This window comes from Urocampus carinirostris, chromosome 16 (genome assembly GCF_059441175.1).
Source record: "Urocampus carinirostris isolate Australia breed hairy pipefish chromosome 16, RoL_Ucar_1.0, whole genome shotgun sequence".
NCBI lineage: Eukaryota > Metazoa > Chordata > Actinopteri > Syngnathiformes > Syngnathidae > Urocampus > Urocampus carinirostris.
This window is the reverse complement of record NC_142364.1, coordinates 16,009,554-16,031,974: the sequence shown is the minus strand read 5'-3', so window position 1 is coordinate 16,031,974 and position 22,421 is coordinate 16,009,554. Positions and strand designations below refer to the sequence as shown.

The 22,421-nt window shown below is 39.9% G+C and overlaps 1 protein-coding gene across 4 annotated transcripts in view; it reads right to left on the bottom strand.

Moving 5' to 3' along the window:
* Positions 1 to 7,558: 7,558 nt before the first annotated feature.
* The window catches only part of LOC148350407 (uncharacterized), a 27,875-nt gene continuing 13,012 nt past the window's right edge, over positions 7,559 to 22,421 (bottom strand). For 2 of the 4 annotated variants that reach the window (XM_088356161.1, XM_088356163.1), the window contains 9 exons: positions 19,515 to 22,398; positions 18,109 to 18,215; positions 17,900 to 18,027; positions 17,701 to 17,764; positions 16,739 to 16,844; positions 16,614 to 16,665; positions 13,964 to 14,049; positions 11,881 to 12,088; positions 7,559 to 9,488 (listed from right to left, as the gene is read on the bottom strand). In XM_088356161.1, coding sequence (XP_088212287.1) covers positions 9,384 to 9,488; positions 11,881 to 12,088; positions 13,964 to 14,049; positions 16,614 to 16,665; positions 16,739 to 16,844; positions 17,701 to 17,764; positions 17,900 to 18,027; positions 18,109 to 18,215; positions 19,515 to 22,398 — 3,740 coding nt within the window. In that variant the 3' untranslated portion in view covers positions 7,559 to 9,383. The remainder of the gene's footprint in view (positions 9,489 to 11,880; positions 12,089 to 13,963; positions 14,050 to 16,613; positions 16,666 to 16,738; positions 16,845 to 17,700; positions 17,765 to 17,899; positions 18,028 to 18,108; positions 18,216 to 19,514; positions 22,399 to 22,421) is intronic. The other 2 variants (XM_088356162.1, XM_088356164.1) reach the window with 1 other exon arrangement.

The window sequence follows — 22,421 nt, the reverse complement described above, 5'->3', positions numbered from 1 at the left end:
GAAGATACCATTTAGGGATTTTGGCAGCAAGAACACACATGAAAAACCGACGCCCAATGTCGTGTTCTAGGTCACCAAGGACACGTAAGCGCACAAGGTGATATTGTTAACCTCTTATAATAATAATAATATACAGTAAATATACATTTTCGAAATAAAGGCAATATATTTATATGAGAGGTAAGATCTCGGGCCAGAAATTCGGGCCAGTTTCAGGCTTAAAATGTCAATCATTAAGTCGGGCCGGTCAGGCTTCTCTCTTGTCGATTACCCTTAATTTTTATTTATTTTTCTCCTTTTTGGAGGATCTACACAGCATTCGATTACTTTTACTTAAGTAATTATTTCGAAAAAGAAAATACTTACTAAACTATCAGTTTAACTCCGAATCACTAAACCCAAAGACATTTTCATCCTCTGTGTTGGGGTAAAAGACGCGCGGTTTCCTCCCTCCACCTTCCTCATGTCAGACACAATTTCTGCTTCTTTCCTATAGTTTACAAGCTTTACAAACTTTCTTCTTTTTGGCCAAATCTTTCACTGTTTGCAGCTTGTAAATTTAGGAGAATTTGATTTTCTTTTCAGTGCCATTTTGTTCAGTTTCACTTTTGCTCGCTGCACTTCCCTAAGATGCGCACTTCACACCAAACCGTTCATAGTTGCTGCACTTACACTGCACACTTGATTCGAGGAACCCGACCCCAAGTAAACCCCAAGCGGAGTAAAGCTTCGTGTTTATTTTGGCTGCAAATTAAAGCTTCGGATTTATTTCTGGCTTGTTTATCAAATCAAGTTAATCCATTGGGTTAGGGCAGGTTCGGGTTTAAATACCCGCGACTCGGGTCAGGTTGGGCTGAATTTTTGAGGCCCGATTTTACCTCTAATTTATATATAAATGTGCGTTTCTTTCAATTCACCATCTTTGTGTGCTTGTTTAGGGTGGTGTGGCCATTGAGAAAAAAATTGTCTCTGAGCCTGTTAGTCCTTGCTTTAAGGGTTATGTAGGATCTGCCAAAGGGCAGCAGGTCAAAGAGGTGGTGGCCGAGGTAAGCGGAGCCCCTTAAAACGTTTTTGGCTCTACTACGGTATCGCGAATCGGCAATGTCGTCCAGACTGGGCAGAGAGCAGCCGATGATTTTCTGGGCTGTGTTGATAATAAGGGGGAAAGACTTTTCTTCCTTTGCTTGTTTGTTTAACCTCCAGGTTGCGAGACTTTCCAGGTATAACAAAGGCTAGAGTGAAGCAGTTCTGTTGGGGTTTTTAATTACAATAAAAGGAATAATCACTTATAAAACAGAATATTCTGGGCTTGTGAGCACAGAACTAGGTTGTAATCGTTTTATGAATGCTCAATCAAAACGGCTTATAATCAAGTGGGCGGGCCATGACAAAAATGTAATATTCGCGGAAAAACACTACGAAACACCAACCATTTGTCCAGACTAGGTCTGGGTAGTGTTAATAAGAAGCAAGGGCAGCAAACTAAAATCACCACGGCAGAGACTGAATAAAAATTGAATAATTGGTAGTAGCTCAAGAGGTAAAGAGCTTGTCTTGGGATTAAGAGATTCTCGATTATATGTCGAAGTGTCTTTGGGCAAGACACTGAATCCCTAATGCCCCCGATAAGCAGGTAGGTGGCTGACCCTGCTACCGGTTAGTTAGTGTGTGGAAAGGGAAAGTGTGAAGCGCATTGTAAAGCGATTTGGGAGGTCTACATGTACTTGAAAAGCGCTATATAAATGCAGACCATTTGACATTTAAAAATGCAGAACGGGGCCGTGTGAGAGATGCCAGATTCAAAAACCCATCTGAATGGACCTGCTATTTACTAAGTACACCTTCTACTTAGATAAACCAAAAGCACAAGACTGATATGTCCTCAAAGAGTTCATCAAAGACTTTCTAGGGCATCCAAGCAATGTACACCACACCCATACCATGCCTGCAATTCATTTGCATATTATTCGAGGTGGAATTTATAAACGTTTAATTAAAGGAATTAAAGAAATGGCCGGCTTGCTGCCAGGCGGCGTCACTAACACGCGGTGTGGTTTTCACGCACCGAGATCTGGAACTCTAACACAAGCAGGCAGGAAGTTGGCGTCGGATCGTTCTTAACTTCCAGCGCCCTGATAAAAATGATGTACTTTCCATGTATCGCACAAACATAAACAAGAATTACGCTGCTATGAGGATGTGAAGGAACAAAAACAACTTTGACGAGATGAGTGTGATTGGGACCGTTTCGGCATGTTTACCTTTGCTCACCGTTGGTGTCATGGGAAATTTGAGATCTGTTAAAAGAATGTGTTTTGTAGATGTGGAAAATTGACGACAGAATGGTTCTCAGCTTCAAAATTGTCAGGTGCAATTGGCGCAGTTGAAATAAAAGTAGGATCTGCCAGAAAAGAACACCGACACCGCTCTCTGGTGACTCCGCTTTGCCATTGCGTTTCTTCTTCCCTCGTGAGTAACGGCAGCCGGGATTAGTTTGTATGGCGTTGTCCTATGAAGCGTGATCACCTAATGGCTCCCAACGGCAGATGTTGGAGCGAGGGGACAGGGAATCCCCTCCTCTGTATCAATCTCCCAGAAAGAGGCAATAATGCAATAATTTTTGATTCTACCCACCTCCCACTAGAGGGGGTTAGCATATTCTCCCAACACGTGAAAGGTCCCCGGTTCAAGACCGGGTGGGAAAAATATGTTGGCCTGGAGAGTGGTGGGAGCCACCAGTCTGTACTTGCCCAAGACAAGCCACAGGAAATGGTGCCCCTGCGACCTGTGTGGTTAAGGGATCCAACCAACCTTGTGTATATATATATATATATATATATATATGTATATATAACCTACTGACATAATTATTCATGTGCACCTCACATTCTACGCCTACACCATCTCTGACATTTTTAATGTTTTATATCTCGTGCGTCCATTTAATATGGTTGGTGTAAAGGTTGGCCGTTTCTTGTGAAATGAAAGTGGAATAAGAAAGCTTGATGCGGTTGAGAAAATATCGGGGGGGGTTTTCGGCCACTTTTTACCACTGAGGAGGACCTATTGAAGCGCTTCTCCCAAAAGTAAGTTAAACCTCACTTTATTTATCTTTAAAAAGCATTTTATTTTATGAAATGTTTATTTTTTAGGACAAAACAATACAGGTTACTTATTCAAGCCGTAAACATACCTAGCATCGAAGCAACTTAGGAACAAATTCAACTTACGAACTATCGTCCAGAACGTTTGTAAGTGGGGCAGCGCCTGTTTATATGTATGTATACATGTATAATATACATACTTAAAAGACAAAATACTGACGGTCATATTTTCTGCAAGACATTAAATAAAACTGACAATAAGCCTAGTTGCAAAATACTGGATTAATTCAACATTTTTTTTTCCATTCCTTCAAATCAGACGAAATATGCCACTACCTATATTTAGTCATGATTGCATAATTTCTCGATTTATAACTTCATCTATTTGGTTATGATTACATAACCTCAATTTTATTTTATTGTATTGTAAGGAGTGGCCTAAAGCACTAATGGTATGTCTATAACCATACTTCTTTGAGTGGCATACCCAATAAGAGAGGAAACATAAATGTCAGCTCACTAGGAGATTTGATCATCTCAAGAATGCTGGCATAGGGGTAAAACACCACATCAAACAGGTTCCGACTCAATCCTGTTAAACAAAATACAACTGATTTCCTCAGGCATAGGTTGAGCGGCTCGAGCAAGATTTCTCCAAGTGTGACGAGACTATGTTCAGCAAAATAGAGCTCTATTCAACCGTGGACCCACTTCATGTTTAACTGTTCAATTTACAGCTTATGAAATGCCATTTTTGTGTAAGAATGACGGTGAACCAACCCAGTATTTGCAAAAGGGTATTTCTACAGCCATTGTTCTGTGGCTCATTTGTGCCCGGGATATTCTGATACAAAACATTTGACGGAACTGTTTATCTCAGCCTTCATGCAGGATTTGTATACCTTTCTAATGCCAATATTCAAGCGCTTTTTAAAGACTTTCAAAGCCCATTTTCCAATTTCTTCACAACCAATAGAGTAAAAAATCCAATGTGAATCCGAGCTACAAATATATCTGATTACACATGCAATTTATAATTTTGCATGTGCATTTAGCCAGACATTTGATTTTGAGATCTGGAGTAAATTTTGAATACATTTTTTTTAGACAAATCCATCTCCATATAGGTGTTGGGTAATAATGACAGTAACAATAGCTTACATTTTCAGTTGCAGGAAGTTCTTCCTCTTACAATTTACAACTGGGAAACGCTATCTTCATTTCTTGCATGACCCCTAATAAATGTCCATAATTGATCCACAATGCTTGAACTAATACACATTTCATAGGGCCCTGTCTAGGTGTAGCATGCACGTGTCCTATAGGGGGCAATGACACATGCCATACAAACTAATACCAGGTGCCGTTAATCATAAGGGAAAAAGAAATGCAATGGCAAACTCACCAAAGAGCAGCGTCAGAGTCATATCTATGCTGACTTGTGACAAAACATGACAACAATTTCAAGCATTGACAAGCACTTCACCAAAAAAGTCAAGCAATTTCAATCCAAGAAAACACATTATAATTCAAGCATTATTCATAATTTTATGCACCTGTTAATATTCAAAACATACCTTCTTTCAACCTAATGAAACAAATACGCGGAAAAAGAAAATGACAACTTATAACAATTCCAAAAACCAAACAGTGTACCCATTTAACCGCTTGAAATATCATTCAAATTTTGATAATAGTTGGGAGGAATCTTAACCATCCCTAATGACAAGAGTGGTTTGTAGGCTGCCATGCAAAATAGGTGTTGGGAAACAAACACAGCATTTGGTTGTATAATGCAACGACACTGCAAGCACAGAACGTCACAATGACAATGTGCTGTATTTAATAAAAGTGGCAATTAGGTTTTGGCATTAGGGTTGGTTTGAAAAGAACAGCGTGTGCCTTATTTAATTGCCTTTAATAGCGTGTTACTTCACACAGACATATCTTAAGAAACAGAACCGACAGGTCTATGATGCCAATATGTAGCCAACGATATCCTGTGACGGTACAACGATAACGACGGTTTGCGATATCACAGTTGACGCCCACGACATCGGTGGTTCTTAACTGGTCTGACTTGAGTACCCACCTTTCCACCCTCATGACAAGATGCGACCTAAATCAAGAAAAAAAACCCACTTCTCAAATTTAGCGAATGAAAGGAATGTCCTGTTTAAAGCAGGGATAATATCAGTGTCTGAAACTCATGAGAAAAAGTTATCGGACACCAGGGCAGACAACTCTGAAAAGTTGCCTGCCCAGCCATAAAGTTGCTTGCCCCATTTTCACAACTTGAAATGCAATAAGACGACTCATCGCGAAAAAAACAATTGTTGCAAAGTATTAAGGATTGATAATCAGAATATATAACAGAACAACACTTTAAAATTAAGTTTATTATAAATCTAGTTATAACATTCATTGCATGGATATGACATAGCTGTTTTCCATCTGCCATCAGTATGTACCTGTGTTTACTCATCTTCATTCATGCAATGTTTTCTTTGCGTCGTGTGCTACAAGCCACGTGAACTCCTCTTTCTACAATGCTTTTAATGTCCGTTTACGTTTTGTAGCGTCATCAATTTTGCTAGCTTCTTTTGAATATTATTCTGGGGCTGGGGTTTTGGCTTGATTCCTAACCACTTATCCATTTTTCTTGTGTTCTGTTCTGTGTGCGTCTACTTTGGAAAATGATATGCAAATGCATGACCTTAATACGCTCGGGAAAGTCCGAAAGAATTAAGTCTTTCGATGCAGGCTTCCAATTGGCTGCAGAGTATGCAAATTGCCGAACGTACCAAAATTCCGAAATTTCCAAACCGAACGAAGACTTCGAAATCAGAATAAAGCAAACGTTTGATTTGAAAAAAAAGAAAAACAAAAGTTTTTTTTTTCTTGAAAAAGTTGGCGGCCACCCGGGCAGAGACATTGTGTAAGTTGTACGCCCGACGTGAAAGATGCACACCCCGGGCGTCCGGGCAGACAGTGTTTACTTTAAAAAAAACAAAAACAATAAAATCATAACGACTTCAAGTACCGTATATACTTACATATAGGCTTACATCGCATACATTAAAAGGGACTTCCTGAAACGGCTTTAAAACAGCCACATAATAAAAGTTCGTACACAAAATATTAACAAAATCGTCTACCTATACAATGATAATTACTTAGATGTGTTAATAAAGATCAACATACAGGTAAAAAGAAAAGCTCGAAATATAAGATTTTAAAACCATTTACTGTACCTTTAAGCACTGCTTCAATGACGGACACGCGTACGATATTTTGTGTTTCGCAATCATTCCCGTTGTTTTCACCGTTTTTCACTTTTCATTCCACTTAACACTTGGGACCCATTATTATGGGCAGAAAAAGGAAATAAAACAAACAAAATCATAATAAAATGAGATGTGGTCCCTTTCAAATACAATTGTCAGGGTGCTGATTGACTGAACAGGAAGAAGAGATGGAGCCGGGTATTGTTGCCTCTGTGTTATTGACTCCGTTTTTTTTTTTTTTAGCATTATCTTTCCCAGGGAAAGGCCTGCGAGCCACTTTTGGGTCCCGGCCCACCAGTAGAAGAACACTCCACTACTCCATTATTTATTATTTGCACAATTAAGCAATCACAAAAAAAAGAGATACATTCAACATAATCTGTGAGTCATAAAACTGAGTTGAATCTACCTTATCATATTTCTTGATCCGTGAGCTGTTGTCACGTCTGTGTAAAGCACACAATCTTGTCACAGAAATCGGTGAAGCGCACTTTGTTATTCATTCGGCCTTGGAGAAATATGTAAACATTAAGACATTTTCCATGACCAAATAACATATTTCTTGATTGGGTGCGTTTATTCTATGTGTGAGTGGCCTGAAGGAGTGTTCTCAGCAATAGTCGAACCGGGGATAATGGATTGCGGCCACAAACATTTATTTTAGGTGGGCCAGAATGACACACCTCCCAACAAAAGTGCTTTCTGCCGGTCCCCGTTCGCAGCCATTTGGGATTGGGAGTAATGTATTGTGGCTACATGAGTGCTGTTCATTTTAGGAATAATTAACAGCAAAAAACAGATGTCGGGACGGACAAAAGTTCATTCTACTGATCATCGCTCGCAGCAATGTATGATAAGAGGTAATGAATCGCAGCTGAATGAATGAAGTTCAATTTAGGCGAAAAGAACAGGAAAGAGTCGTTAAGCCAGTCACATAGTCTATTTCGGCCCCAGTTCCCAGCAATTGTCAACCAGGGATATTGGATCGCGTCTGCACGAGTGCAGTTCATTTTAGACTGAAAGACCGGAAAAAAGAACAGGAACGAGCTGCCAAGTCAGACACAATTTTGCTCTCTTGGACCCTGCTCTTCGTGTTAGTCAAACACAGATATTAAATGGCATCTGCGAGAGTGCGGTTTATTTTAGGCAGGAGAAAAACTGAAAAAAGAAGGGGAAAGAGCTATCAAGCATGACACAAATTTGCTCTACTGGCTCACTGTCTTAACAATAGTCAACTGGAGATATTGGATTGGTGCCACATATTGCAGTTGATTTTAGGCGGGCCACAATGGCACAGTTACATTGTTATCTAATGCAAATACTAAAAATAAATGGTTATTCAAGCAATATTAAATAGAGCATTGCATTGTTCAGCAAAATTAGGCCAATAACACAATTTCCCAGATCCACTATTCTGATCATCTAGTCTACAGGATATTTATAAACCGTTGAAAAGCAAGATCATACTGCAACAATTGTATCTCATTTGTTGCTCTTTCTACACAGTGTATTTTCACTTTTTCCTGTTATACGAGAACTGGATCCTGTTTTGAACAAGGGCAATTATATTTATATATCTCTTTTTAAATGTTTGATTATTTGAGGCACCCGCGAGCAGGGTCGATTACAACCCATAAGAGCAGATATCGATAATGCTGTGCTCTATCTCTTCTTCCTGCTCATTCGGCGAGATTGAGAAGGACCACATCTCACTTTATTGTAATTTTGTTGGTTTGATTTCCTTTTCCTGCCCGTAATAGTGATAAGGGAAAGAAAAAGTGGAAAACAATGACCAAAATAAAAAGGGAAACGATTGCCAAATGTAAAAAAGGTGTACGAAAGTGCCATTGAAGTGTTGTTTGGTTTAAACATTTTATACGTTTAGCTTTTTAACAATATACTAGTCTTTATTCACTACAAAATATTTATCTTGTAATTAGTAAAAAAAATAAATGTATTAACATTTGGAATGTCTTTCAGTGTGGGGCTATTTAAAAGTACTTTGATGGGGTCAATTTTATGCGATGTAGGCTTGTGAGAGTTAACACCAAAAATGGCATCCAAGGTAGAGTGCTTCAAACTACGCTGACGTCACTGAAATTAATTTAACAAGTCTTTTTTTTTGAATACATAACATTTAATTCGTTATTTCCTTTTCTGTTGGCGCAAAACCTCAAAACTGTCACTGTATTCAAAAATAGAGAACTGGCAGTTATACAACAATGAAACAAAGGTTCATGTTGGAAGACTTTACAGTTGAAGTCGGGCATCTTAAGAATGAACTTTTAGGCCAAAAGTAGTTTGAAAAAAATTATGTGGTCATGTTCGGAGCTTCCGCAGATGGCAGCAATAATAGTGTGATGTGAAAGGAGGGAAAGAGGTAAATATCTGCAGATTGCCGTTTCGGTGAAAGAACGTGTTTATTTGGATCGTAAAATAACGGACTGTTTGTCATGCATTTGAGGTGATTACACGGGGAGGCGGGGGGTATCGTAATTAGCTTGGGTTTCAATTAGTTCCAGAAGCGGAAAAAAATAACAAGAGCTTTCCATAATTCCTCAGTAAGATGTGCCCGTCTGTGTGTATGTTGAGTAAAAAAATAGAAATCTAGTGTTACCGAAAAAATGTACATACAAACAAAGTGCTACACAATGAAAACACGACATAAGGGAGAGATCTTAAGATAGAGCTTAAAGGGTAGAAGATCAAATAGTGTATGCCATGATGCTATTCTGATTCATCAGAAAAAAACACTGTTTTACTTAAAATGACATCACATTGGCTTAAGGCTCAACACTAGATGAGTAATGATAATAAATAAAAAAGGATATACCACATGATAAACACAGAAAACAGGAGTGCATAGCACGTAAACATTTGTGGATGCGACTTCCGCTTTTAAGTATACACAAAATTACCTAAAACAAGGTTATAGTGCGTTTTCAGATCATCCTGAAATTGGACCCAAAAGTCAAAATTGCGCGAGTGCTTCTCACGTTTCGTTGACTTCTGTGAAAATGTCGCTTAGGAAGTACTGGGACACGTTGGTGGGCTCTTCTTGGACGGCCACGAGGTTTTCAGGGGGAGATAATGAAACCTACAAAAAAGACACGAGTAGGAGCAATTTAGTAAGTTAGTATAGCAGACAAAAAATGTCTCCCAGGAAGGAAGGAAGAGAAGAGAGAGAGTGGGGGAGAAAGAGAGAAGGGCAACAAAGAAAGAGGAAGTAAAGAGAAAGAAATACAAAGGAAGATAAAGCAAGATGGAAAGAGTTAAAGGGACAAAAAAAGATAGAAAAAGAAAGAGAAAAAGTGAGAATGGGAGAAAACAAACAAAGAGAGGGATAGAGAAAGACAGAGCAAAATAAATAAAAAAGTAAAAAGAAAAAGAAAGAAAAACAAAGAGAGGAGAGATAAAAATAAAAAGACACAGATGAAAAACAGGAGAAAGAGAAAAAGAAAGACAAAGAAAAAACAAGAGACAGGGAGACAGACAGAGAAAGAGAAAGAAAAAGGAAAAAGAAAAAAAAAGAAAGAGGGAAGGTAATATGAAAATTAAAAGAGAGAGATCAAAAAATAGGGTGAGACAATGAAAAAAAGAGAGAGGCGGAGACAGAGGGAGAGAGGGAAACAGAGTGAGAGACAAATTAAATACTACAGTTGCTTTGTGATTGGTGCCTGGCAACATCAAATGGCCTTAATAAAACTTTTTTCTCATTTGTATGGTGGCCGATTTAAAGCAAGGTGGTCGTTTATACACGATGTTGGCTTATATACGATATATGCAAGTATATACGGCACTTGAAGTCCGTGACTTCAAAATATTTTACTTGCTGACACCATCTTCTGGCTGAAATCCTCATTGCAAGCTCCTTTTTTTTGCGCGACCAATTATGTAGAATTCTTGAATAAACTCTTCCCTTTTCATCTTTTTGGGGGCTTTGGATGGGCATTTGGACTGGATTTCAAACAGTCCTTTTCTTACTTTCGCCCGAGAAGAAAAAAATCACTCTCCTCTCCACTATTCCGATCTAGGGTCACGGGGGTGCTGGAGCCCATTCTAGGAATCTTCAGGCAGTGGCCAGGGGACACCCTGAACTGATTTCCAGCCAGTCGCAGGGCACACAGGGACAGACAACCATTCACTCGCTCATTCACACCTAGGGACAATTTGGACCGGCCAATTAACCTGACATGTTTTTTGTGAAGAGAACAGAGTGCTCACGCAGGCACAGAGAGAACATGCAAACGCCGCAGGGGAGGCTGCAGTAGTTATAATAGAACCCTAACCTGGAGAGAGCCTGCTCTTTCAGCTCCCAAACAGCTCTTAGGGCCCGGTCACACAGCCTTTTGCGTCAGCATCGCGGGTAAAATTTTGCGATTTTGTTTTTGCCGGCGGTAGAAAATGTGCAAAATTGGCCAACCCGCTGTTCATCCGTGGTATGCCCGCAAAACAGACACCGGCGACTGTTCCGCTTCCTCATCGCGTCATTTCCACGTCCTTTCCGCGTGTGGACCACGGGTATAAAAGCTGCCGAGCCGGGCTGTAGAAATAATAACCGCTCAAGAAACAGTCCCGTGAAGATCAAGATTTCAAGCTATGGCACCGAAGAAGAAGCCAATATGTTATTATTGTAATAGTTTTTCATTTTTATTCTATTATCTTGTTATGAAATGAAAAGAAATGTCAAGAAATAAAAATGGATTAAGACGAGGTCACTACGGTGACGGGGATCCATGTTCACCCCTTGACGTCTCGAGCACAACCGACGTGTGCTCGGCAAATCGCGCTGAATATACGCGGAGAAAGGCGTTTGACCGTCACACGCGTTACACACGCTAATTCACGTGATAACGCCGCGATACAGGCGCAGAACAAGTGTGCTATGACCGTGCTCCACCCGCGATTACCCGCTAAAATTCCGCGTCCTACCCGCGTGTAACCACGCCCTGGCCGCAACACGTCGTTCCGCGTCTGTACCTCGTCATATCCGCGTGTGTACCACGTGTGCCGCCCGCGGTTACCCGTGGTCTAAAGTTTTGAGCAGCGCAAAACTTTTTCGCGCGGCCAACCGCGTGTGAATTTCTTGCCGCGTGTAAAGCACGGCTGTATCTCGTCTGTATCGCGATCTCAAAGCGTCCGACAGCGTCTGCTTCACGGGCAGAAATTTCTGGTCGTGATTCAGCCGCGATACAGTTGCAAACGGCTGTGTGACTGGGCCCTTAGGTTTGTCTTTTTGTTGAATCCACATATTACCAATTATTATGTATTATTATGAACGGCTTAAAAATTGGGAAAATAAAGCAAAATTAATATTTAAGCGTTACCACGGAAAAGCAGGAAACATGAGTTAGATGAACCCATCATTGAAACTATAACGGCGTTAGTCCCAACACTGGTCATTAGGGTGCAATGGTGAGTCCTCAGCTCAGAACCGTTGAGAACCACTGACAATTCAACTCAATTCTCTGCTTCACAGCAGTACTGACCTCTGTCAAAGCTAGAGAGGTAGCTGTTTGAGATGCTGTAGGCGCTTCGGTTATTGTCGTCTCCAACCGGGGAGGCGGCGCTGTAGGCCCCTTTCTGGGCGCAAGTTTACCAACGTTTGGTCGGCGTGAGGCGGCTTTCCCGCGACGCGACTCGGACTTTGCGGCGCTGCTTGTCCCAGCCAGGAAGGAGAGAAAGCCTTTGGGTCTCCTAGAAAATCAGTTCCCGAATGTATTCATGAATAAAATGCATTTTTTCACCGAAAAAGAATTCAGTCAGTAAATTTTTACAGTCACAATGTTACAATGACCATAATCGCAAAACATTGTATGCAACGGGAATAGAGTCCAGGTTGCGGCGGTGAGAGTGCCGAGTCCTAACCACTAGACCACCAGTGATGATCCAAGAGCGCTTGAGTTTGAGGGGACACACTTATGGCCTTCTCATTCAGGATGTTCTGGTAAACATCACAATTCACTATTTTGTCAACCACAGCAAGTTCCCCTGATCCTAGTGCAGCAAAGCAGCCCCGGCCGATTAAGGTCAATGTTCATGAATCCATTATAAAAAAGACATTGGCCAAAAATGGCATCCAAGGTAGAGTTTCCAGGAGAAAACCACTGCAGTCACGAAGAACACAAAGAGTCGTCTCACATTTGCCCAAAAAGCATCTTGATTATCCTCAAGACTTTGGGAGAAACATTCTGTGGACTGATGAGTCAAATATTGAACTTTTTTGAAGGTGTGTGGCCGTTACATCTGGCGTAAAAATGGAGCTGTGTTTAACAAAAAAAACCCGAGGCTAACAGTAAAGCATGGTGGTGGCAGTGTGATGATTTGGGGCTGCTTTGCTGCCTCAGGACCAGAACAACAATTACTTTTTCACATAGGGCCAAATAGGTTTGTATTTTTTTGTGACTTATTAAATGGAATCAACATTTCCAAACTACATTTTGGGTTTTCTCAGTGTGATATTCAAATAGGTTGATGATTTGAAACCTTTTTGAGTGAGAAATATGCAAAAAACACAGAAATCAGGAAGAGGCAAATTGAGTTGGGGGCTGCGGAAAATCGGAAATTTTTCCCTTTTTTTTACCTTTTGTCTTATTTCATTGTTTTATTTTTTGTCCTTTTTCTGATCTTTTTTATATTTTTTATCTCTTTTTCTTATTTTTTAATTTCTTATTCCTCTGCTTTTCAAAGGTGCATTTTGGTCACTCTGAGTCTCCGTATTTTGTCTATTTCCCTTGTATTTTTAGCACGCCTTTTCACTGGCACAACAGTGACATCTAGTGGGCAAACAATACACTCTGTCCCTTTAACTTTCATATTAGAGCGGGGCCTCAAACCATTATTCTAGGGAATACATTTGGCCCCTAGGCTGCAAGATTGAGAGACCTGACGTTGAGAAGTGTTTTCCTTTTGATATACAGTGGGACCTCGCTACTTCGCGGTTCCACGTTCGCGGGTTCAGAACTTCGCGGGTCTAAATAATAATAATAGTAAAATAAAATAATTTTTAAAAATTAAATAAAAAAATGTAAAGCATTTTTGAAGGGGCGTCGCTACTTCGCGGATTTTCACTTTTTGCGGGTGGTTTTGGTCCCCATTAACCGGGTCTAAAAAAAAATAATAATAAAATAAAATAATAATTTAAAAATATATATATATATATATATATATATATATATATATATATATATATATTTTTTTTTTTTTTTGTTAAGCATTTTTAAAGGGGCGTCACTACTTCGCGGATTTTCACTTTTCGCGGGTAGTTTTGGTCCCAATCAACCGCGATAACCGAGGGATTACTGTACTCTGTATGTATTCTGTGTAGCACTATTTAGATATTCTATATAACACGCTACAGTGGGCATTTGCACATCACATTGGGTATTTGTATATTGTATTCTCTTTGCTTTATTATTGTATTGTTCTCAGCTCAGGGATGCTGCTGGAAATGTGAATTTCCCTGCGAAGATGAATAAAGTATCTATCTATCTATCTACTCAGAAATTTACAAGCCGTAAATATGACATGCCTGCATTCGAACATGATAAATGTGTTAAGGAATTACATCACCTTAGGGGAGAACTCCTCGCAACTGATGCTGCCCCGTCTTCACTTCCTGCAGGTGGCGCTGGTACAACAGGCTCCGCGTGTGCATCCTAAAGAAAAAAAGGCTATATTATGCACCTTAATTACGAATAGCTAGATGAGGAAAGCCCCTCTAATCGTCCAAAAATAAAATCGGATGCACTTTGTTTGCAAAACAATGTGTACAGTCTACAAGAGATTAAATTGTATAAAATTATAACATATAACACAGTTATCCATCGCTGTATCATGGTTTACTTTTTTGGCATTGCAACTTTGTTTCATGACAAAACAGTTTAACACACCTTAAGTTGAAACTTTCATGCAAAGTTTGTTTGTCATGATGCAATGTTCAATAACAAAGATTTTTAAATATGTAAGATAACTTTTTGGGGATAAAAACAGTCTTGGCGCCCTCTGCTCGACTGAAGTGGTACTACAGCTCTCAGCATCACAACAGAATTGTGTTCAGTCTTATTTTACATTGATTTAACGTACGTAATGGCTCATAAATCACGTAATACAATGAATAGACGACCTAATAAGTTGCCAATGCTTTTAATATTCAATTTCAATCGATTTTATGATTAGTTGTTGAAGCCGTAGTACAGTGTTTTTCAACCTTTTTTGAGCCAGGGCACGTTTTTTTTACATTGGAAAAATTTTGCGGCACACCACTAACTAAAAATGTTATAAAATTACACTGAACAGTATGTTTGATTACAATATAATTTGTAATACCCCCAGTTTTTACGGCACAGACACTTGACAATGACACAATATTTGCAGAAAATGATTCATAAGTGTTTTATACAATTTTAAATTTTAAAAAGTGACATTGGATAATTTCTCACGGCACACCTGACGATCTCTCACGGCACACTAGTGTGTCGCGGCACAGTGGTTGAAAATCACAGCCCTAGTATGTATACACACATTATAAGTCGCCTTCCTTATTAGGCTCGTATCAAGGTTTGGATTTGTTTGCAGCTCTCAACGTTTGTTTTTTGGTTCAATATGGCTCCTTCAACATTTTGGGCTGCCAACCGCTGTACTAAAGGAAGGTAAAATCCTTTTTATGCCATGTGTTTTCCAAAACTTTCCAGGTGAAGGCTACAGAATATCATTTAAAGTAAAAAAGTGGTATCCTGAAATAATTTCCACCCCTTTTTTTTGGAATTAATTGTGCAATACATGAGAGCTAAAAGATTCTCATCTCATCTCATTAGCTGCACCGCTTATCCTCAGTAGGGTCATGGGGGTGCTGGAGCCCATCCCAGCAATCATCGGGCAGTGGGCAGGGGACACCCTGAACTGGTTGCCAGACGATCGCAGGGCACACAGGAACAGACTACTCGCTCACTCATTCACACCTAGGGACAATTTGGACCGGCCAATCCACCTGAAATGCATGTCTTTGGAATGTGGGAGGAAACCGGAGTGCCGGAGGAAACCCACGCAAGCACGGGGAGAACATACAAACTCCGCACAGAAAGTCCGGTAGCTGGATTTGAACCCACACAGGAGGTTCCCAAGACCTTAGAACTGTGCCGCACACACGCTAACCACTGCGCCGCCGTGCTGCCCTAGAGCTGAAAGATTATTTTTGAAAAAATAATTTGACAATACAGAAGCTTTTTGTTAAAAAAAAATATGTATTAAGTACAGTACTTTAATGTTAAATAAAAACTTGAGCCTGTAAATCGGGTTTATTATTTGGTATCAAATAATCGAGTTGTGTTGCCCTTACAGCAACCGTTTGTCTTTAATGAATAAGTTAGTGTGTTTAAAATGTATTACAAGGCTAAAAATTGATGTAAGTCCATCAGGGAAGGTTGTCAATGTATACTTTGTTTATTTGGAAGTTGAAAAGATTTGTAAAAAAATACTACTTCTGGGTTTCCCGCATAACTTCCAGTTCCGCCAGCTCAACATAAACAAGGACTCAGAAAATGGCTGACAGGACTGTTGCATGTCAAATCCATCCTCATCCATGTTAAAGGATTACAAGGCAATGACATATATTTCTAAAAGTGCTCATATAATGTATAAATAACTGTAGTTTGTAATAGTTCAGACAAGTTTATGCAATTAATTTTTATGAACTTATTAGCACATGGTCTCATTGCATTGTATTGTGCTTTTGCAGTTTTCACCATCCGGAGGAGGAACTAAAGCTTAAATTACACGTCCCCTGTGGTCACAGCCCTTCTTTGGTGATTTAGCTCGTTGTCATACCGATGAAACGACAGGGGTATTTCATAAACAAATCGGTAAAAGTTTTTTTTTTTTTGTGGATTTTGTCTTTTAAGGAATGCATCCCCGCGAAAAACGAGGGATTACTGTACAACAGCTTATATTTGTCCTGTGGGAGGACGTCATCCACTCCGCTGTTGCTAAACTACCACACAGCACCCTGAGGCCAGCCTGTAAATCTGTTAATAAAACCAGAAAAGGATACTGCTGGAAGTGAGAATTTCCCTACGGGGATGAATAAAGTATCTATCTATGATGATCATCCCTAAGGTTTAAGTCACTGAGTCACCCTCATCCCCTGAGAGGGGCAAAACACCAAATATTTAAAGATCTTGGAAGATTTCAGTGGGACAATATTTGGTACTATGGCGATACCCACCTCTCCACGCAAGACGGCATGTGTGGAACTGCTCGTCCCTGCAACAGGAAGACTGCAAAGACATGGGAGGACCATAAGACCCTAAAGCACGTGGTGTTATTATACCCTACTCAGACAATTCTGACCTGCTCTGCTCGGATAGTTCTATTTGCGAGGACTCTTCTTGCGGCACTTCCATCAGGGAGAGGACGAAAAAGGGCTCGTCTGGATCCGTTGGCACGGGCAGCGCTGCTATGGAAGAAGAAGGTGAACATGTTGCAATATGAAACTGACATTCACTCTGCACATAATTGTTTCTCAGCCTCAATTAAAACATAAAAGAATAATGGTGAGTATTTAGCGCGACCTACCCGTCTACTATAGAACATAATACCGCAGCAAAAACAAATAAGGTGCCGCCCAGTTGGTGCTTAATTTCTTCATCATGTCATTATGAATACCGTGGGAAAAGAAACTGACTTTTGCATAAAAGGAAGAATTCAAAAGGCAGAAACATAATAATGTCAATAAAAAAGGCCAAATAACATACATAGGGTTGTTTTTAATAGCCAAATTCAATGATTTATTAGGGATTTAAAAAAAAAAACAATTGTCCAATTTCTCCAGCACCAATAAAAGACAGGAAAGCTGTTATAAATCAAATATTTTGAAAAGCCACAAATAAATCTCCGATTTACATATGCGATTCTTAATCTTGCGTGTACATTTATCAAGACATAGAACACATTTTTAGATCTTGAGTAAATCCTGAATATATTTGTGGGTGTTGGGTAAAAAAGGACAATAATATGTAGCTTAAATTTTTAATTGCGACATGTTCTTCCTATTACAATTTACCACTGGGAAACGCTACCTTCTTTTTTTTGCATTGCCCATAATTGATATGTAATCCTTGCACTAATACACATTCAATCATTTCATAGTATCCTGTTTAGGTGTAGCATGAAACACACATGTAGCAAAACAACACGACAATTTCACTTTGTGATCCTCACCTCAGAACAGTTTTGTGTCATATCCCGGGGATCTATTATATTAGAGGGGGAAAACAAACTTTTGCACAATTTTTCACAAATCTCCAACTTACAGTCTGTAAACATTGAGAGACTTTCTTGGGTTTGGCTGGCAACAGGACTGGACTGGGAGACATGCTGTGAACATAGGGTGAAAAAAGGGAAGTCTCGATTTAGGATTATAGTTTCGTCAATGCACAATTTTAATATATTCAGATTTCCAAGCACATCAAGAAACGCCTAAAACATCTAAGTTGAAAATAAGCCTTCTACCTGGATAGTATGCTCAGGCATTTGTCCATCACTCATTGATGCCAAGCAGGTCGCCTTAACTTGATTATCAGCGCCCTCTATTGGCGAACCCTGTACATTGGTTTTGCCTCCAGGACCAGGAGCAGCATCTGAGAAAAACGTTCATTTCTGGTCACGAGAAATCACACTCAAATAAAATTTTATAATAAAATATTTGGAATTTATCAAACCTGGAACTTGTCGCGACTGCCGAGGGCCACGCCCGACGTTGGGTTTGGGCTTCACAAGCCTGCTTCGTCTCGTTGTGGAGGTTTTGTACACTGAAGTTTCCTCGGTGCTTACAGTGAAAGTGAAATTTCCATGAGAAAACCAACTCGTACAGCCTTATAACTTATATCTAACAAGCATTTAAATAATATTGTGATGTAAGAGTGTAGTTATTTATAATGAATGCATAAAATTTTTCATACGGAACCTTTTTGTGCAAAAAGTAACCAAATGTGTAGTTTTGTTTTTGTACAAAAGAATAAACAAAACTGGGAGAAAAAAAAGGCTTCGGAAAGCATAATGTTGTAATGACGTCACAAAGCAAACACAAAGTGAGGCAAGCCATGCAAAGCTGGCTTTCACTCAGGGGAGATTTTGCACGATGCGGCTGCTTATTCTTCATTTTGCACATGGGTAGAGAGGAAATATAGGTCATAAACAAGCGTTTACCGACAAGACATTTTTCTCCCAAGTTTGTTTGTTCTTTGATTCTACGTTTTAGACAGCTGTTAGTCAGACTTTGGCTAATGTTTACACGCTAGCACTATAGTTAACCAACTACGGTTGAGCAGCTTGAATTTGTCAACACGTAATTTGTATGTGACATTTTGTCCATGAGTCCCCGAAGTCGATTGGCTGGCGTCAAGTTATGTGCAAGGAGAGTTTAATTTATTCACGATTGTCACTATTTTTCAAGGGCGTAGAATGGACAGGGAGGACGAGTCTCACCAATATGGGGCAATCATGGTTTTGTTCCGACCAAACAATAGCCCTTGGTATTTATTCCGTTCGGTAAATATGCGAGTGTGACGTTTTTTGTATTATCACCCTCATCAGTTTTTGCTTTCTCCTGTTTTTTTAGTCACTATTCACTATCATGTCCGTTAGAGGGGGAGAGATTGTTCAGCAGCTACAAAGAATATTTAATTTTTTACACAACCAGCCACTTTACTCAAAGTATTAAAGTTGAACGAGACCGCTTGAGTTTTCTCCATTGGAAATCTCTCAGCAGTTTTACCTTATCTGTTGCACTTTTCTGGCTAAAAGGAATTTTTAAATCAGTGAAATTAGTTTTTGTTGTTTAATAAGAATTGAGTTAAAGTGCTTTAAAAGATTTTTTTAAATGATTTTTTTTTAAATCAGCAGGTAGTAATATGCTAGTCCATTATTTAACATTCTATATTATGCTTTTTTTAGCAAGTCAGTGTAAAGCACTTTTTAAAATTTAGTGCTATGGGAGTCAATTATTTCGATGTTTCTATGTCTGTTTTACAGCAAAGAGTTACACATTTTGGGTTTTGGGTTTCAGCCCAAAGTTTTTATTTCGGTGTATCCCTGTTTGTTTCTATGTAAATAACATGAAGCTTACCATTTAGAGGGTTGAGCCTTAGATGTAAGATTTTCTTCACTGGTTTGAGAACTTCCCTGGACTGAATCCGGTAGTGTGATATTTATGGATGTGGTATTTAAAGGACTAGTTGCTATCTGATGAGAAGAAATATTCCTTTTTGTGTCCTCAGTCAACGCGGGACCACTTTTAACTATGATGGAATCTGAGGACTTTGTAGTTCTGGCAGTAGTTACAGGAGACACAGTCTTCCCTCTCGTTGCAATTTCGTCAGAAGGCGGAAGAGTGGTGCTTGAATCACTGGTTTGAGAACTTTCCTGGACTGAATCCGGTAATGTGATGTTGATGGAAGTGGGATTTAAAGGACTACTTGCTATCTGATGAGAAGAAATATTGCTTTCCGTGTCTTCAGTCAATGTGGGTCCACTTTCAACTATGATGGCATCCGAGGACTTAGTAGTTCTGGCAGTAGTTATTGGAGAGACAGTCTTCTCTGTAGTAGCAATTTGGTCAGAGGGCGGAAAAGTGGTGCTTGATTCACTGGTTTGAGAACCTTCCTGGACTGTATCCGGTAATGTGATGTTGATGGAAGTGGGATTTAAATGACTAGTTGCTATCTTATGAGAAGAAATATTGCTTTCCGTGTCTTCAGTCAATGTGGGCTCACTTTCGACTACGATGGCATCTGAGGACTTAGTAGTTTTGGCAGTGGGTACTGGAGAGACAGTCTTCTCTGTAGTAGCAATATCGTCAGAGGGCGGAAAAGTGGTGCTTGAATCACTGGTTTGAGAACTTCCCTGGACTGTATCCGGTACTGTGATGTTTATGGATGTGGTATTTAAAGGACAAGCTGCTATCTGATGAGAAGAAATATTGCTTTCCGTGTCCTCAGTCAATGCGGGACCACTTTCAACTATGATGGCATCTGAGGACTTAGTAGTTCTGGCAGTAGTTACTGGAGAGACAGTCTTTTCTTGAGTCGCAATTTCGTCAGAGGGCGGAAGAGTGGTGCTTGAATCACTGGTTTGAGAACTTCCATGGACTGAATCCGGTAGTGTGATGTTTATGGATGTGGTATTTAAAGGACTAGCTGCTATCTGATGAGAAGAAACATCGGTGTCATCAGTCAATGCTGGACCCCTTTCAACTATTCTGGCATTTGAGGACTTTGTAGTTCTGGCAGTAGTTACAGGGGACAAAGTCTTCCCTCTTGTAGCAGTTTTGTCAGAGGGTGGAAGAGTGGTGCTTGAATCATCGGTTGCGGTTAAAGGACTTGGTCTCTGGATGGGTTTATCTGGATATGATTGTACAGGTGATTTGCTGGACCCAAGGCTGGAGTCCTTGGCAGTTTCTTTTGAGGTTTCACATTTAGACTGTGAACTTCTAGAGCTTGCCAGAAGGTTAGGTTTGACCTTTGGAAATCGACTTCTCCGAGGGAGAACTTTACTCGGGTTCTGATGTTCGGGTAGCTCTTGCAAAGTACTGTCATGATCTCCGTCTTTTGGGTCGATTGGTTTTTGGCCGTCTTTAGTTTGTGGCTCTGTGGATGCCATCCTACCCTTACCAGTCGACATTGTATCTCCTGCAATGAGTCCGAAGTCTTCTCTCTTTTGTTTACTAGAAGTTGGGTCGTTTTCAGATGTCATATCAGAATTTAAGGACATGTTTGGAGTTAAATTAGGAGCTGGTTGTGGTTTTACTTCAGATTGACTGGTTGTTTTGTGTTGGGATTGCTGTTGTGAAGTTCTAGATGTCTGTGAAAGGTTTGGCATGATCCTTGTGAATCGACTTCTCTTTGTGACCAGCAGTGATACTGGTCTTGGTTTTTGAACTTCTGATTGGTCCTGTTCGGCACTCTTATTATCTGCACCTTCTTGGACTGAAGTGGTCTCTGAGTCTTTTTCTTTGGATTCAACCAAAGACGTCTTCAACTCGATGGAAACCAAAGGTTCCTTAGTATTTTGACCACTTTCAAATGTATCGGGCTCTGTGGACTTTTTATCACTGGAATTCCCAACAATTATTATTTTTTCTTTGCCAGAAGATTCCAAATTTGAAAATAGGCTTGTTTCATCTGTGCGCGACTGTTTACTTCTAGATATGTGGGGAAGGTTTGGTCTGGGTTTCACCTTGGGAAATCGAGTCCTCCCGGTTTGAGTTGCAGAATTGGGCTTCTGTGGGGTAATATCTTCGGCTTCTTGGTCTGCAGGGTCCTTTGTCTCTCTGGCAGGAGATTCTATGACTGATAAGTCCGATTCTGCCTCATTATTATCACTGACTACTTTAAAATCAATGGACTCCATTGGTTTCTCTTCACTAGGATCTAAGTCCTTAGGAGTTACCACATTCGATCCTATTGTTGTGCTTGCTGTGACCTTTGAAGCAAAACTGGTGCCACTTTCTTTTGTTTGATGTTCAGACCGTTCATGTCGAGATATTTGTGGAATATTAGGTCTTGGTTTTATTTTTGAGAATCGACCTTTGCTCTCTTTAACTTCACTGACTTTGGCATCCGTAGATTTAGGTTCCGAAGCAGCCAGTACAATACCGGCTTTCATAACGTCGCAACTCTGGTTTTTCGATGCCGGATCATCATCTACTTCCACAGGGATTGTTTCTTCAGAAATAATAGTAGTAGAACTACAGCTTTCCTCAGATTTTTTCACTAGTAACACATCTGGTTCGGAGGAGTTACTACTTCTGGTCTGTGGGCTCGAGTCAAGACCTAACACAGTTTGTTGGGATGAGAATTCTATGTTTGTGGGCATTGAGGTAGCAACATCAGTCATCTGTGTGACGTTGGCGTCTGCAAAAGAAAGTTGGCCGGAACTGTTTTCCTTGATGAATTCTGCAATTTCTTCTTCCAAGAACTTGTTAGTCTCATTCAGGCTATCCGTTTCTACCCCTGCGATCAGAAGCAATTTGAGT